Genomic DNA, 12531 nt, shown 5'->3' on the forward strand with positions numbered 1-12531 from the left:
AAGGAAATAAATGGTATATAGATTGGGAAAGAAGAAATAAAACTGACTGTTCACAGATGACTTGATCATCTTTATAAAAAATTCAAAAAAGTTGACCAAAAAACCTCCTGGAACTAATAAGTGACCATATCATAGTTGCAGGATACAAGGTTAATATACAAAAGTCAATTGTTTTCCAACATACCAGCAAACAAGTTGAATTTGAAATTAAAAACACAATAGTATTTACATTAGCACCCTCCCCCATGAAACAGGTATAAATCTAACAGAATATGTATAAGATCTATATGAGGAAACTATAAAATTCTGGTAAAAGAAGTCAAAGAAGAATTATTTTTTTTATTTTTTATTTTTATTTTTTGTGATACACGGGTCTCTCACTGTTGTGGCCTCTCCCGTTGCGGAGCACAGGCTCCGGACGCGCAGGCTCAGAGGCCATGGCTCACAGGCCCAGCCGCTCCGCGGCACGTGGGATCTTCCCGGACCGGGGCACGAACCCGCGTCCCTTGCATCTGCAGGTGGACTCTCAACCACTGCGCCACCAGGGAAGCCCAGAAGAATTAAATAAATGGAGAAATATTCCATGTTCATGGGTAGGAACACTCAACATTGTCAAGACGTCAGTTCTTCCCAACTTGTTATATAGTCAATGCAACCCCAATCAAAATCCCAGCAAGTTATTTTGTGGATATCAAAAAACTGATTCTAACGGTTATAGAGAGGCAAGAGACCCGAATAACCAGCTCAGTCTGACAAAATGACAAAATGGGAAGACTGACACTATCTGAACTCAAGACTTACTATAAAGCTACAGTAATCAAAACAGTGAAGTACTGGTGACAGAACGAATAGATCAGTGGAACAGAATAGACAGTTCAGAAATAGACCCACATAAATATAGACAACTGATCTTTGACAAAGGAGAAAAGGCAATACAATGGAGAAAAAAGTCTTTTCAAGAACGGTGCTGGAACAACTGGGCAACTACATGCGAAAAAAAAAAAAAAAAGAATCTCAACACAGACCTTACAAAAATTAACTCAAAATGGTTCAAAGACCTAAATGTAAAACACAAAACCATAAAACTCCTAGAAGACAACACAGGAAAAAACCTAGTTGACCTTGAGCATGGTTATGTCCTTTCAGATACAACAGCAAAGGCATGATCCATGAAAAAAATAATTGATAAACTGGACTTCACTAAAATTAAAAACTTCTGCTTGGCGAAAGACAATGTCAACAGAATGCAAAAACTAGCCACAGACTGAGAGAAAATATTTGCAAAAGGTACATCTGATGAAGGACTGTTATCTAATATATAAAGAACCCTTAAAGCTCAACAATAAGAAAGCAAACAACCCAATTAAAAAATGGGCAGGGCTTCCCTGGTGGTGCAGTGGTTGAGAATCTGCCTGCCAATGCAGGGGACATGGGTTGGAGCACTGGTCTGGGAAGATCCCACATGCCGCAGAGCAACTAGGCCCGTGAGCCACAACTACTGAGTCTGCGCATGTGGAGCCTGTGCTCCGCAACAAGAGAGGCCGCGACAGTGAGAGGCCCGCGCACCGCGATGAAGAGTGGCCCCCGCTCACCACAACTAGAGAAAGCCCTCGCACAGAAAGGAAGACCCAACACAGCCAAAAATAAATAAATAAATAAATAAATTTTTTTAAAAAATGGGCAAAAGACCTGAAGAGACACCTCACCAAAGACATACAGATGGCAAGTAAGCATATGAGAAGATGCTCCATATCATATGTTAGCAGGAAAATGCAAATTAAAACACTGAGATACCACTACACACATATTAGAATAGTCATAATCTGGAACACTGACAATACCAAATGCTGGTGAGGATGTGGAGCAACAGGAACTCTCATACTCTGCTGGTGGAAATGCAAAATGGTACAGCCACTTTGGAACACTTTGGCAGTTTCTTACAAAACTAAGCATACTCTTACCATGTGATCCAGCAATCATACTTCTTGGTATTTACCCAAATGAATTGAAGCTGTCTACAGCTTCTTTGTCTACACAAAACCCTGTACACAGATGTTTACAGTAGCTTTATTTATAATTACCAAACTTGGATGTCCCTCAGTAGGTCAGAAGATAAGTAAACTGTGGTACATCCAGACAATGGAATATTATTCAACACTAAACAAAAATGAGCTATCAAGCCATGAAAAGATATGGAGAAAACTTAAATACATATTACTAAGTGAAAGAAGCCATCCTGAAGAGGCTACATACTGTATGATTCCAACTATGTAACATTTTAGAAAAGACAAAACTATAGAAGCAATAAAAAGATCAGTGGTTGTCAGGAGTTGGAGGCAGGGAGGAATGAAGAGCATATTTAGGGCACTGAGACTATTCTGTAAGATATTACAATGGTGGATACATGTTGGACACATGTCATTATATATTTCTCCAAACTCATAGAATATACAACATCAAGAGCGAACCCTAATGTAAACTATGGACTCTGGGTGATAATGATGTGTCGATGTAGGTTCATCAGTTGTAACAAAAGCACTGCTCTGGTGCAGGATGTCGACAGTGGGGGAGGCTGTGTTAGGGGGAGACGGGGTGTGGGAACTCTTTGAACTTGCTGCTCAATTGTGCTGTGAACCTAAAACTGCTCTAAAACATTTAAGTTTACTAATTTTGAAAAATGCAAAAAAATCATTTTAGTGATTTTATTTCAAAATAGGATAGAAAATATCAAATAGCATTATACAGAATTAGGCTAAGTACTGTTTAGTGACTTTTTCCCCCCAATATACATATATATAAATATAAACACGTTTACATACTGGTTCTCAACGTAAAATGTACTTCTTAATGTGGATATAGTCAAAAAAGTTTGAAAGCCAATGATTTCAAAGCTGTATGTTTCGTTTGCCTTTCAAAACACAAATGAGGGCTTCCCTGGTGGTGCAGTGGTTGAGAGTCCGCCTGCCGATGCAGGGGATACAGGTTCGTGCCCCGGTCCAGGGGAATCCCACATGCCGCGGAGCGGCTGGGCCCGTGAGCCATGGCCACTGAGCCTGCATGTCCGGAGCCTGTGTTCCGCAACGGGAGAGGCCACAACAGTGAGAGGCCCACATACTGCAAAAAAAAAAAACCCCAAACAAACAAACAAACAAAAACCACAAATGAATTTTCCTCCTCCTCTGTTAGAAGACAATCTTGACATACCTGCGCCAACATAATTTACAGCTTTAGCAGCTCTGACTGCAGCTTCTCCGAGCTTTTTCCTTACTTCAGGTTTAATACCAGGCTATGAAAAAATATTTGAAATAAATTTCCGTTAGTACTTTGTTCTACTAGAAGTTTCCATTAAGATTCAATAGTACATTTGTATGTATCAAATATTGCATTAAAGAGATAATAAGGATAAATATCTAATGTTATACATTTCATCATGAAATACCGTCTTATACCACAGTTCAACTGTCCCTATACCAAAGTTTAATGATTCTGTTAGTAATTTCTATGAATTGCAGATATTACTTAGCATAATGACATATCTGTCCCTTGTACCTACAAAATAACTATCCTTTCTTTTCTTTTTTTTTGGCCGTGCCGTGCGTCTTGCAGGATCTTAGATCCCCAACCAGGGATGGATCCCAGGCCCACAACAGTGAAAGCACTTAGTCCTAACCACTGGACTGCCACAGAATTCCTCAAAACAACTTTCATGATCATATGTCCACTTAAAATTACATATATCAATACCAAAACTTTGAATGATCTCTATTTGTTTCAAGATGATAAAGCAATCTGGGTCACATGCCCAATAATTATCTTGGAATAATGGTAAACGTTGAGATTGCAAGTTAATAAGAAAGGTTCAGGGACTTCCCTGGTGGTCCAGTGGTTAAGATTTCGCACTTCCACTGCAGGGGGCGCAGGGAAATAAGATCCCGCGTGCTGTGTATGGCGCAGCCAAAAAAAAAAAGGTTCATAAAATGTATACCAATAAGTAGGCAAAGCCTTTTAACATTGTTAAATGGTGCTCTACAGATTTTTATTTAAGCAATCACTGCTTGAAAATAAGGCTTTATTGAAATTATTGTTGACATTTACTTCAGACAGTATAATATACTCTGCAACAGAAATTAAATTTTGAATACAGTATGAGAATAACTGATTAATCAGAAACCTTAGATCTCTGACCTTTTAGAAATACATATTGAAAAAAACATGCATATAACTTTGGACAAGAGGCCTACGGCAGTAGCAGATTCCAAAGAAATGTAAATCTGAAAATAGGTAATCCTAGGAGTAGGCCTTGACCCGGGTGACAACCTGAGTCAATCAAGAGGTAGACTCAGATGTAAACAATTATGAGGGGGCAAAAGTAGCCAAATAAGAGCAAATCCAAATCTCTCCTCTATACAACATAACCTTTAAGTTGGGAAGATGATTAATATATTTTAGGAACGTCTGAAACACCAGTTAAAAGAATGTTCTTCATAAAAAATACATTCAATTAACAAGACCATTCCATTCCTCAAACATGCTAATTACAATTTAAAATCTGCATGGAAACGGTAGCTGTTCACTGTAAGTCAGATACTACTTGGATCAGAGAAGATTTTCCCAGATACCATCCAGAAGGATCCTGGTCTTAGTGTGCCCTCAGTATGGTAGCCCCAGAATATCAATCCTTCCTCATCCCCAACACTGCAGTGAGGCTGTATTACTACTGGGGAATGGTTGTTCAGCAGGACTTTGGGGGAATACTAGCTTCACAGATTTCTGACCCAAAAGTCAGTGACAGAGATTTACAATACAGAGAAGTTGACAAATTTCTTTACAAGATCCTTACCCCTGGGGCCTCCTCAATGATCTTCTGATGTCTCCTCTGTACACTACAGTCTCTTTCAAACAAGTACACAGCATTGCCATGGTGGTCACCAAACACCTGGACTTCCACATGCCTATTTAAAAACCCAATGAGAAGTTTCCATTTGTAGGTTGAACATTCAAGAAAAAAATTATATATATGAAATGAGTAAGAAACAAGAAAAGACAGAAAACACTGGAGACCATATTTATGACCTCACAGTAGGGGCAAATCACAAGTATAAACTGCCAAGGAAAAGACTGATAAATCTGAATACATCAAAATTACAAGTTATAGTCACAATTCATGTATCCTCAAAAAGTCAATGAAAACATATTTTTATGATCAGGGGATTTTAAAAAAGCAACTCTGGGCTTCCCTGGTGGCACAGTGGTTGAGAGTCCACCTGCCTATGCAGGGGACATGGGTTCGTGCCCCTGTCTGGGAAGATCCCACATGCCGTGGAGCGGCTAGGCCCGTGAGCCATGGCTGCTGAGCCTGCGCGTCCGGAGCCTGTGCTCTGCAATGGGAGAGGCCACAACAGTGAGAGGCCTGCGTCCCGTAAAAAAACGAAAAAAAAGCAACTCTTACAGTCAGACTTTAAAAACTAAGGCAGACTGGAAATCATAATGGCTCATTCATAGAAAGGTTAAGAAATAAATTTATGTGGATCATTTGTTTTTTAAGAATATACTGGGCTTCCCTGGTGGCGCAGTGGTTGAGAATCCGCCTGCCGATGCAGGGGACGTGGGTTCGTGCCCCAGTCCGGGAAGATCCCACATACTGCGGAGCGGCTGGGCCCGTGAGCCATGGCCACTGAGCCTGCGCGTCCGGAGCCTGTGCTCCGCAACGGGAGAGGCCACAACAGTGAGAGGCCTGCGTACCCCCCCCCCCCGACACACACACATATAAAATAACATTAAATCATAAAAAACAAAATAAGGAACTTTAATGTTGAGTGTAAAATAGTAAAATTATCAGAAATCATATTAAGAGTAAATGCAGGACTTCCCTGGTGGCGCAGTGGTTAAGATAAGAATCCGCCTGTCAATGCAGGGGACATGGGTTCAAGCCCTGTTCCGGGAAGATCCTACATGCCGCGGAGCAACTAAGCCTGTGTGCCACAACTACTGAGTCCTCACGCCACAATTACTGAAGCCCGAGTGCCTAGAGCCCGTGCTCCACAAGAGAAGCCACCACAATGAGAAGCCTGCTCACTGCAACTAGAGAAAAGCCGTGTGCAGCAACGAAGACCCAACACAGCCAAAAATAAATAAATAAATCACTTAATTTTTTTAAAAAAGAGAAAAAGAGTAAATGCATGTAACACTTAAGAAAATAAGGGTAACACAGACCATTTGGTGAACATGAAAGCATTCTTCTCAGGAGATTCATTTTGATATGTTCACACTGTAGTTCACCTCACACATTTACCACCATAATACAGAAATAAGTGACCAGCAAACATTTTTTTCTGTTGAGTTTTTAAAATAAAAATTGTCAAACATAGAAGAAATTTTTTAAAAATGCAGAAAGTCTTATAAATGTACTATTTCAGCACAGTGGCTCATTTCTCTTCCTTTCTGTTTACCTCATGAAACACTTCATTAAACCGCTTGGAAGAATTATTTTTCTTGATATATCATTTCTACTGAATGTTCCATTTAAAAATTTCCCAACTTGTCCAACATATTCTCCTGACAAAATAACAGGAGCTGATTTCTTCCTTTTGGATGTGCTTCCTTGATCTTTCTTCCTATTTTTATTTACCCTTAAGCTACTAACACCAAACACATTCTTGCTATTATTATTTTGAATAAACTTATCTGTGAGATTAAGAATAAAAAAACCAAGAGATTTTATTTTGCCTTTATTTATTCTTTCTCTATAGCTCTTTCTTTCTTTAAAGAGATCCAAGTTTCTGACCTGCATCATTTTCCTTCTCCCTGAAGAACTTAACCATTTCTTGCAAAGCAAGTCTACCAGTGACAAATTCCCTCAATTTTTGCTTGTCTGAAGAAGTCCTTATTTCTCCTTCAAGTGTGAAGGATAATTTCACTGGACATAGAACTTATAGGTTGATTATTTTTCTTTCAACCCGTTATAAATATTTTACTCCACTCTATTCTTTCTTTTTCTTGAAAATATGCAGTGTTTATTTCAACAGTCCACTCTATTCTTAAGTCTGATGTATTTCTTTTTTCTTAAAATTTGTTCACGACCCACTATTTTATTTTTTAACATCTTTATTGGAGTATAATTGCTTTACAGTGGTGTGTAGGTTTCTGCTGTACAACAAAGTGAATCAGCTGTACATATACATATATCCCCATATCTCCTCCCTCTTGCTTCTCTGTCCCACCCTCCCTATCCCACCTCTCTAGGTGGTCACAAAGCACTGAGCTGATCTCCCTGTGCTATGTGGCTGCTTCCTACTAGCTATGTCTGATGTATTTCTTATCCTTGCTCCTCTATAGATAAGGTGTTTTTCCCTTGCAGCTTTTTTCAAGACTTTTTTGGTCTTTGGTTTCCTGTGGTTTTAATATGATTCAAAAAATTTTTGACATTTATCCTGCTTTTGGTATACCCTGAACTTCTTGGTTCTATAGTTTGGTGTATGTCATTAATTTTGGAAATATCTTGGCCATTATTACTTCAAATATTTCTCCTGCCTCTTTCTTTCTTCTCCTTGTAGTATTCAAATGATGCATATATTACACCTTTTAAAACTGTCCCACAATTCTCAGACATTATGTTCTGTTTGTTTGTTTTCATTATTTCTCTTTGCATTTCAATTTGGGAAGTTTCCACTGACATAAGTTCAAGGTCACTGTTTCTTTTCTCAGCTGTGTCCAGTCTAACCTGATTCCATCAAATGCATTCTCATTTCTGTTACAATGTTTTTGATTCCTGGCATTTTCTTTTGATTTTTTTTCTTAGAGTTTCCATCTCTCTGCTTACATTACCCACATGTTCTTGCATGTCACCTACTGCTCCATTAGGGCCCCTAACATATTAGTTACTTTAAATTCTAAATCTGATAATTCCAAAATTTGTGTCATATTTCAGTCCGGTTCTGATGCTTGCTTTTTCTCTTCAGACCATGCTTTTCTTGTCTTTTAGCACGCCCTGTAATTTTTTTTGGTTAAATGCCAGGCATAATATGTCACAGAACAGGAACTGAGATGAACTTTCATGTGAGATTTAATGTTAGCCTGGCTAGGAGGCAGGCTGTGTTTAATGTCGGCAGTAGCTACAAGTGCCAGAGGCTTCAGTTCCCTCTAGTGTCCTTGTTTTGTTTTTTCTCCTTTTGTCTTCGGGTTTCCCTAAGAACTCCTTAATCAGAGTCTGTGTCTTGTAGCTCTTTCGGTTGTAACCTGGTTATTATACAGGAGCCCTGGTGACATGGCAGTAGGGTGTGGGCGAGGGAAAGCATTATATAATTTTAGGATTAAATCTCAGTCTTTCGGTGGGTCTGTGTCCCTGTGTGCCTCAGAAGTGTTTCTTAGCTTTTTTTTTTTTTTTCCCTTCCCTTACGTGAAACAGGAAGACTAGAGTTGGCTAACTGCCCTTCCCCCGGGACAGAAAAGGCTCTGGCAAAGTTTCCCTTAGAGTGCTGGCCTTTGGTAGGGAGAACAGACAGCTCTGGGCCTATTTCAGAATGGTTTCTTTTTTCCTCTTCCTGCCCCAAAATGTGAAGGAATTTTTCTTGGATTTTCACTTTGAGAACTTGGTGGTGTCCCTGGAGGAAAAACCTATGAAAATTTGGGGTTCCCCCTAACACTGGGCCCTCACCATCAAGCTAGTCCACACGCAGCCTCTAGTAATTTGTCAAAATTCCCATTTAAGTGTCCCTATCAGTTTATGGCTCCCACAGCGTCTGCTCCAGGTTAGCTGATCTTGGCTGTGATGTGCTGTCTTCACTTGCCTGCTCAGATTTCAGGGTGGTGGTTTGCCTTGTGGCCTCAGTTCTCTGATGGGTCTAAAATTCATTGATTTTTATTTTGTTCAGATTTCTACTTGCTTTATGGGTGTGAGTAACAACTTTATGCTCTTTGCATGTTGGAGCTGAGCTGTTTGTTTTTCAAATTCCAATTATAAAACTTTACCACATCCACTGACTCTCCCTTATCCTTTAGCTGCTCCAGGGAAGGAGGCACTAGAGCAGGAACTCTAGGTTCTGAAGTGAACATATGGGGGCCACACCAGGAGCACAACATAGCTCTTTTCTGACTTCTCAGAAGTTGGAAACACTTTTCCTTTGGTTGTTTACAAGGGAAGCTCATTGAGGATGTGTGTTCTGTTAGGATTTCTGCAGTTGTCAAATCACTCTTGTTATTTTTCTTTTTTTGATGATCCTTCTCTGTGTTGCTTTGTCTAACTTAGAGATTCTGGAGCACAGTGTCTGAGAACCAAGAAGTACATCAAATCCCAGTCATTCCAATTCAGCCACTGCTGGGGTCTGGCTAGATAGACAGATGCAGCTGGTTTCTAGTAGGAATGCCTTGATATTTTCTAAGAGTTCTAAAGTTTTTATTTTCCTATTCACAGTTTTTAAAATAGATTTTATTTATTTATTTATTTGTTTGTTTGTTTATTGGCTGCGTTGGGTCTTCGTTGCTGTGCGTGGGCTTTTCTCTAGTTGTGGCGAGCAAGGGCTACCCTTCGCTGAGGTGCGTGGGCTTCTCATTGTGGTGGCTTCTCTTGTTGAGGAGCACAGGCTCTGGGTATGAGGGCTTCAGTAGTTGTGGCACATGGGTTCAGTAGTTGTGGCTCGTGGGCTCTAGAGCGCAGGCTCAGTAGTTGTGGCACACGGGCTTAGTTGTTCTGTGGCATGTGGGATCTTCCTGGACCAGGGCTTGAACCCGTGTCTCATGCAATGGCAAGCAGATTCTTCACCACTGCGCCACCAGGGAAGCCCCATGGCATTGGCTTTGACAAATATTTGCCTCCTAGAAGTTTTATCAGTAAGATGAAGAGACGTGCAGTAGCCAGTCTTCCACTGGACAGAGCAGGAGTGGCCTGCGTGGCTGCCAGGGTTCAGCCCAGAGGAGACTCCACAACCCTCTGGAAACATCTCCCCCCCTCTCAACTGTCTTTAAAAACCTTCGCAAAACTTTCCCTCACCTGCTGTGTTACAAAGATCTATAGACTTCCCTATAGTTTCTACCCAAAGGTTAAAAAAAAAAAAAAGTCCTATTCCTTTTTCACATAAAAACAGTGCAATTGAGAAATGCAAATGAAAACTACAATGAGGCATGACCTCACCCTGGTCAGAATGGCCATCATCAAAAATATCCACAAACAGTAACTGCTAGAGAAGGTGTGGAGGAAATGGAGCCCTCCCGCACTGTTGGTGGGAATGTAAACTGGCACAACCACTATGGAGAACAGCATGGAGGCTCCCTAGGAAGCTAAAAATAGAGCTACCATACGATCCAGCAATCCCACTCTTGGGCATATATCCAGAGAAAAACATGGTTCAAAAGGATACATGCACCCCAGTGTTCACTGTAGTGCTGTTTACAATAGCCAGGACATGGAAGCAACCCAAATGTCCATCAACAGACGAATGGACAAAGAAGATGCAGTACATTTATCAATGGAATATCACTCAGCCACCAAAAAGAACAAAACTGCCATCTGCAGCAACATGGATGAAACCAGAGACCATCATACTAAGTGAAGTCAGACAGAGAAAGACAAACATCATATGATATGACTCATATGCATAATCTGCTTGACCCAAAAGGCTGGGGAGGTGAAGCCTCTTAAGCAGAAGCCATTGTTTCCTTTCCAAGCAGGGGAAGGAGGGATCCGCTGAGAACCGAGGGTCCTCACAACCCCTGGCCTCTGCTTCCTCTGTGGCTACCCCAGCCAGATTTCCTCATCTCATCTGTTCCTTTTCTCGTCCAAAGTCACATGCAGGACCCATTACATAATTTATGGATCCACTGCAAAATGAAAATGCAGAGCCCCTTTTAAAATGTTATTAAGAATTTTAAGATGCCTCCATGGTATTAAACCAAATATGGACCCTTCTGAGCTCAGGGCCCTGTGCAACTGCCCAGGTCACATGCCTGGGAAATGGGTCCTGGTCTCATGGTTCATGTGTGTGTTAGGTCAGGAGCTGGATCTGAGTCTTCTGCTCATGAAGGTGCTATACAAGGTTACTGGAGGCCCTGGAGCAGCCAGACAGGCATCGGCAGGCAGATGTGACTCTGAGAACTGGTCGATACTTCACCTTCTGGCCCTGCTTCTCCATCTGTAACAGGGATCATGATACCCTCCCACATTTTTAATCTCTCTAGAATGTGCACTGAATATGAAGTGAGGAAGGAATCTGATTTCTTTTTAATTCTCTAAAATAGCACACTTTGAAGACTGTTATCTATCCCAACCTTTCAGATAAGCTCAACAGTTCTGATCAGATTTATTATATAATACATCTTGATTTCTACTTTTCTCAGTTATCAGCACCACCTTAACAATCTTCTGGTACTCCATTAACTCAACAGATAATTATTTAGCAGAATATAAAATAGTGATTATCATGATATTGAAATGTTATTACTAGAAAACACAGAAGAGTAATATGTAGAATTGTTAATACTTATATTAGGAGAATGAGCTTATGACTGACTTTGTTTTCCATCTCTTGTATTTTCCAAGTTTGTAATGTATTCATATTGTTTATATATTTTAAAAAATATTACTGATGCCTATCATGAAGAAAATAATGCCAGGTAATATATATGGGAAAATAAAAAGAAAGAAACTACCAGGTCCTTGATTCCCAGGAGCTTCCCAGGTATTGAGAGTATAAATTACAATGTGAGGTAATATTTAGCTAACATTTCACAAGTAAAGAATCTACATCTTTAAAAATGTTGCAGGCATTGAGTTACAGTCACTGAAATAGTTAGCTGATGTCTCCACGACAATTTTAACTCAAGAGTATGCCAATGTGAATAGTTAGCCTATCCTTTTCTGAAAGATACTGTGGAAAGGAACCTTCAATTTACCTTAGAACTTCCTCCATTTTTGCCTTATTTCCCACTAATAGGTGGCATACGTTGTGCTCTCCTAATCAACTGGCCTATTTTGAGACTGACTTTTTTGTTTTTTTTAACTATCACATTCTAAATGAATTTAATTACTGTGCCATGCTCAGGGACAGTTCTAAGTTTTGTAGGGCTTGAAACAAAAACAATTTGGGAGCCCACTTTAAATGGAGTACAAAATTTGGTACAGGATCTTCAAAGAGGTTCATGCAAAAGAAGGGCCTGAAGCTTTAGTTCATTACCTTCAAGGTAAATCTCTCTCTCTGGTCATGGTCCCCAAATGAATTTTTCTCTATAAAGTCACTTGACTTACAGGTGTGTGTGTGTGTGTGTGTGTGTGTGTGTGTGTGTGTGTGTGTGTGTGTGTGTGTATTTAACACAAAATCTATGAAATAAGAAGCTTTTATAATCAATATCTTATTTTAAGCAATACACATGAAAATAAAATTCCTGATAATAAAATAAATTAGAAATCCACATAGTATCTGCTATAGTGGTACCCAGAGAAGCAGTTCGGTGTGGTTACTTAGAGTGTGAATTCTGGAGTTAAACTGCCTGGATTCAAATCCCAGCTTCACCACTTCCCAGCTGGGAGACCTCAGGCAAGTC

The 12531-nt window shown here is 40.1% G+C and overlaps 1 protein-coding gene across 2 annotated transcripts in view; it reads right to left on the minus strand.

Moving 5' to 3' along the window:
• Nucleotides 1-12531, minus strand: part of MCCC1 (methylcrotonyl-CoA carboxylase subunit 1) — a 68030-nt gene that overhangs the window by 33218 nt on the left and 22281 nt on the right. For both annotated transcript variants that reach the window (XM_059064530.2, XM_059064531.2), the window contains 2 exons: nucleotides 4841-4952; nucleotides 3205-3286 (listed from right to left, as the gene is read on the minus strand). In XM_059064530.2, coding sequence (XP_058920513.1) covers nucleotides 3205-3286; nucleotides 4841-4952 — 194 coding nt within the window. The remainder of the gene's footprint in view (nucleotides 1-3204; nucleotides 3287-4840; nucleotides 4953-12531) is intronic.

Source organism: Kogia breviceps, chromosome 5, assembly GCF_026419965.1.
Source record: "Kogia breviceps isolate mKogBre1 chromosome 5, mKogBre1 haplotype 1, whole genome shotgun sequence".
Taxonomy (NCBI): Eukaryota; Metazoa; Chordata; class Mammalia; order Artiodactyla; family Physeteridae; genus Kogia; species Kogia breviceps.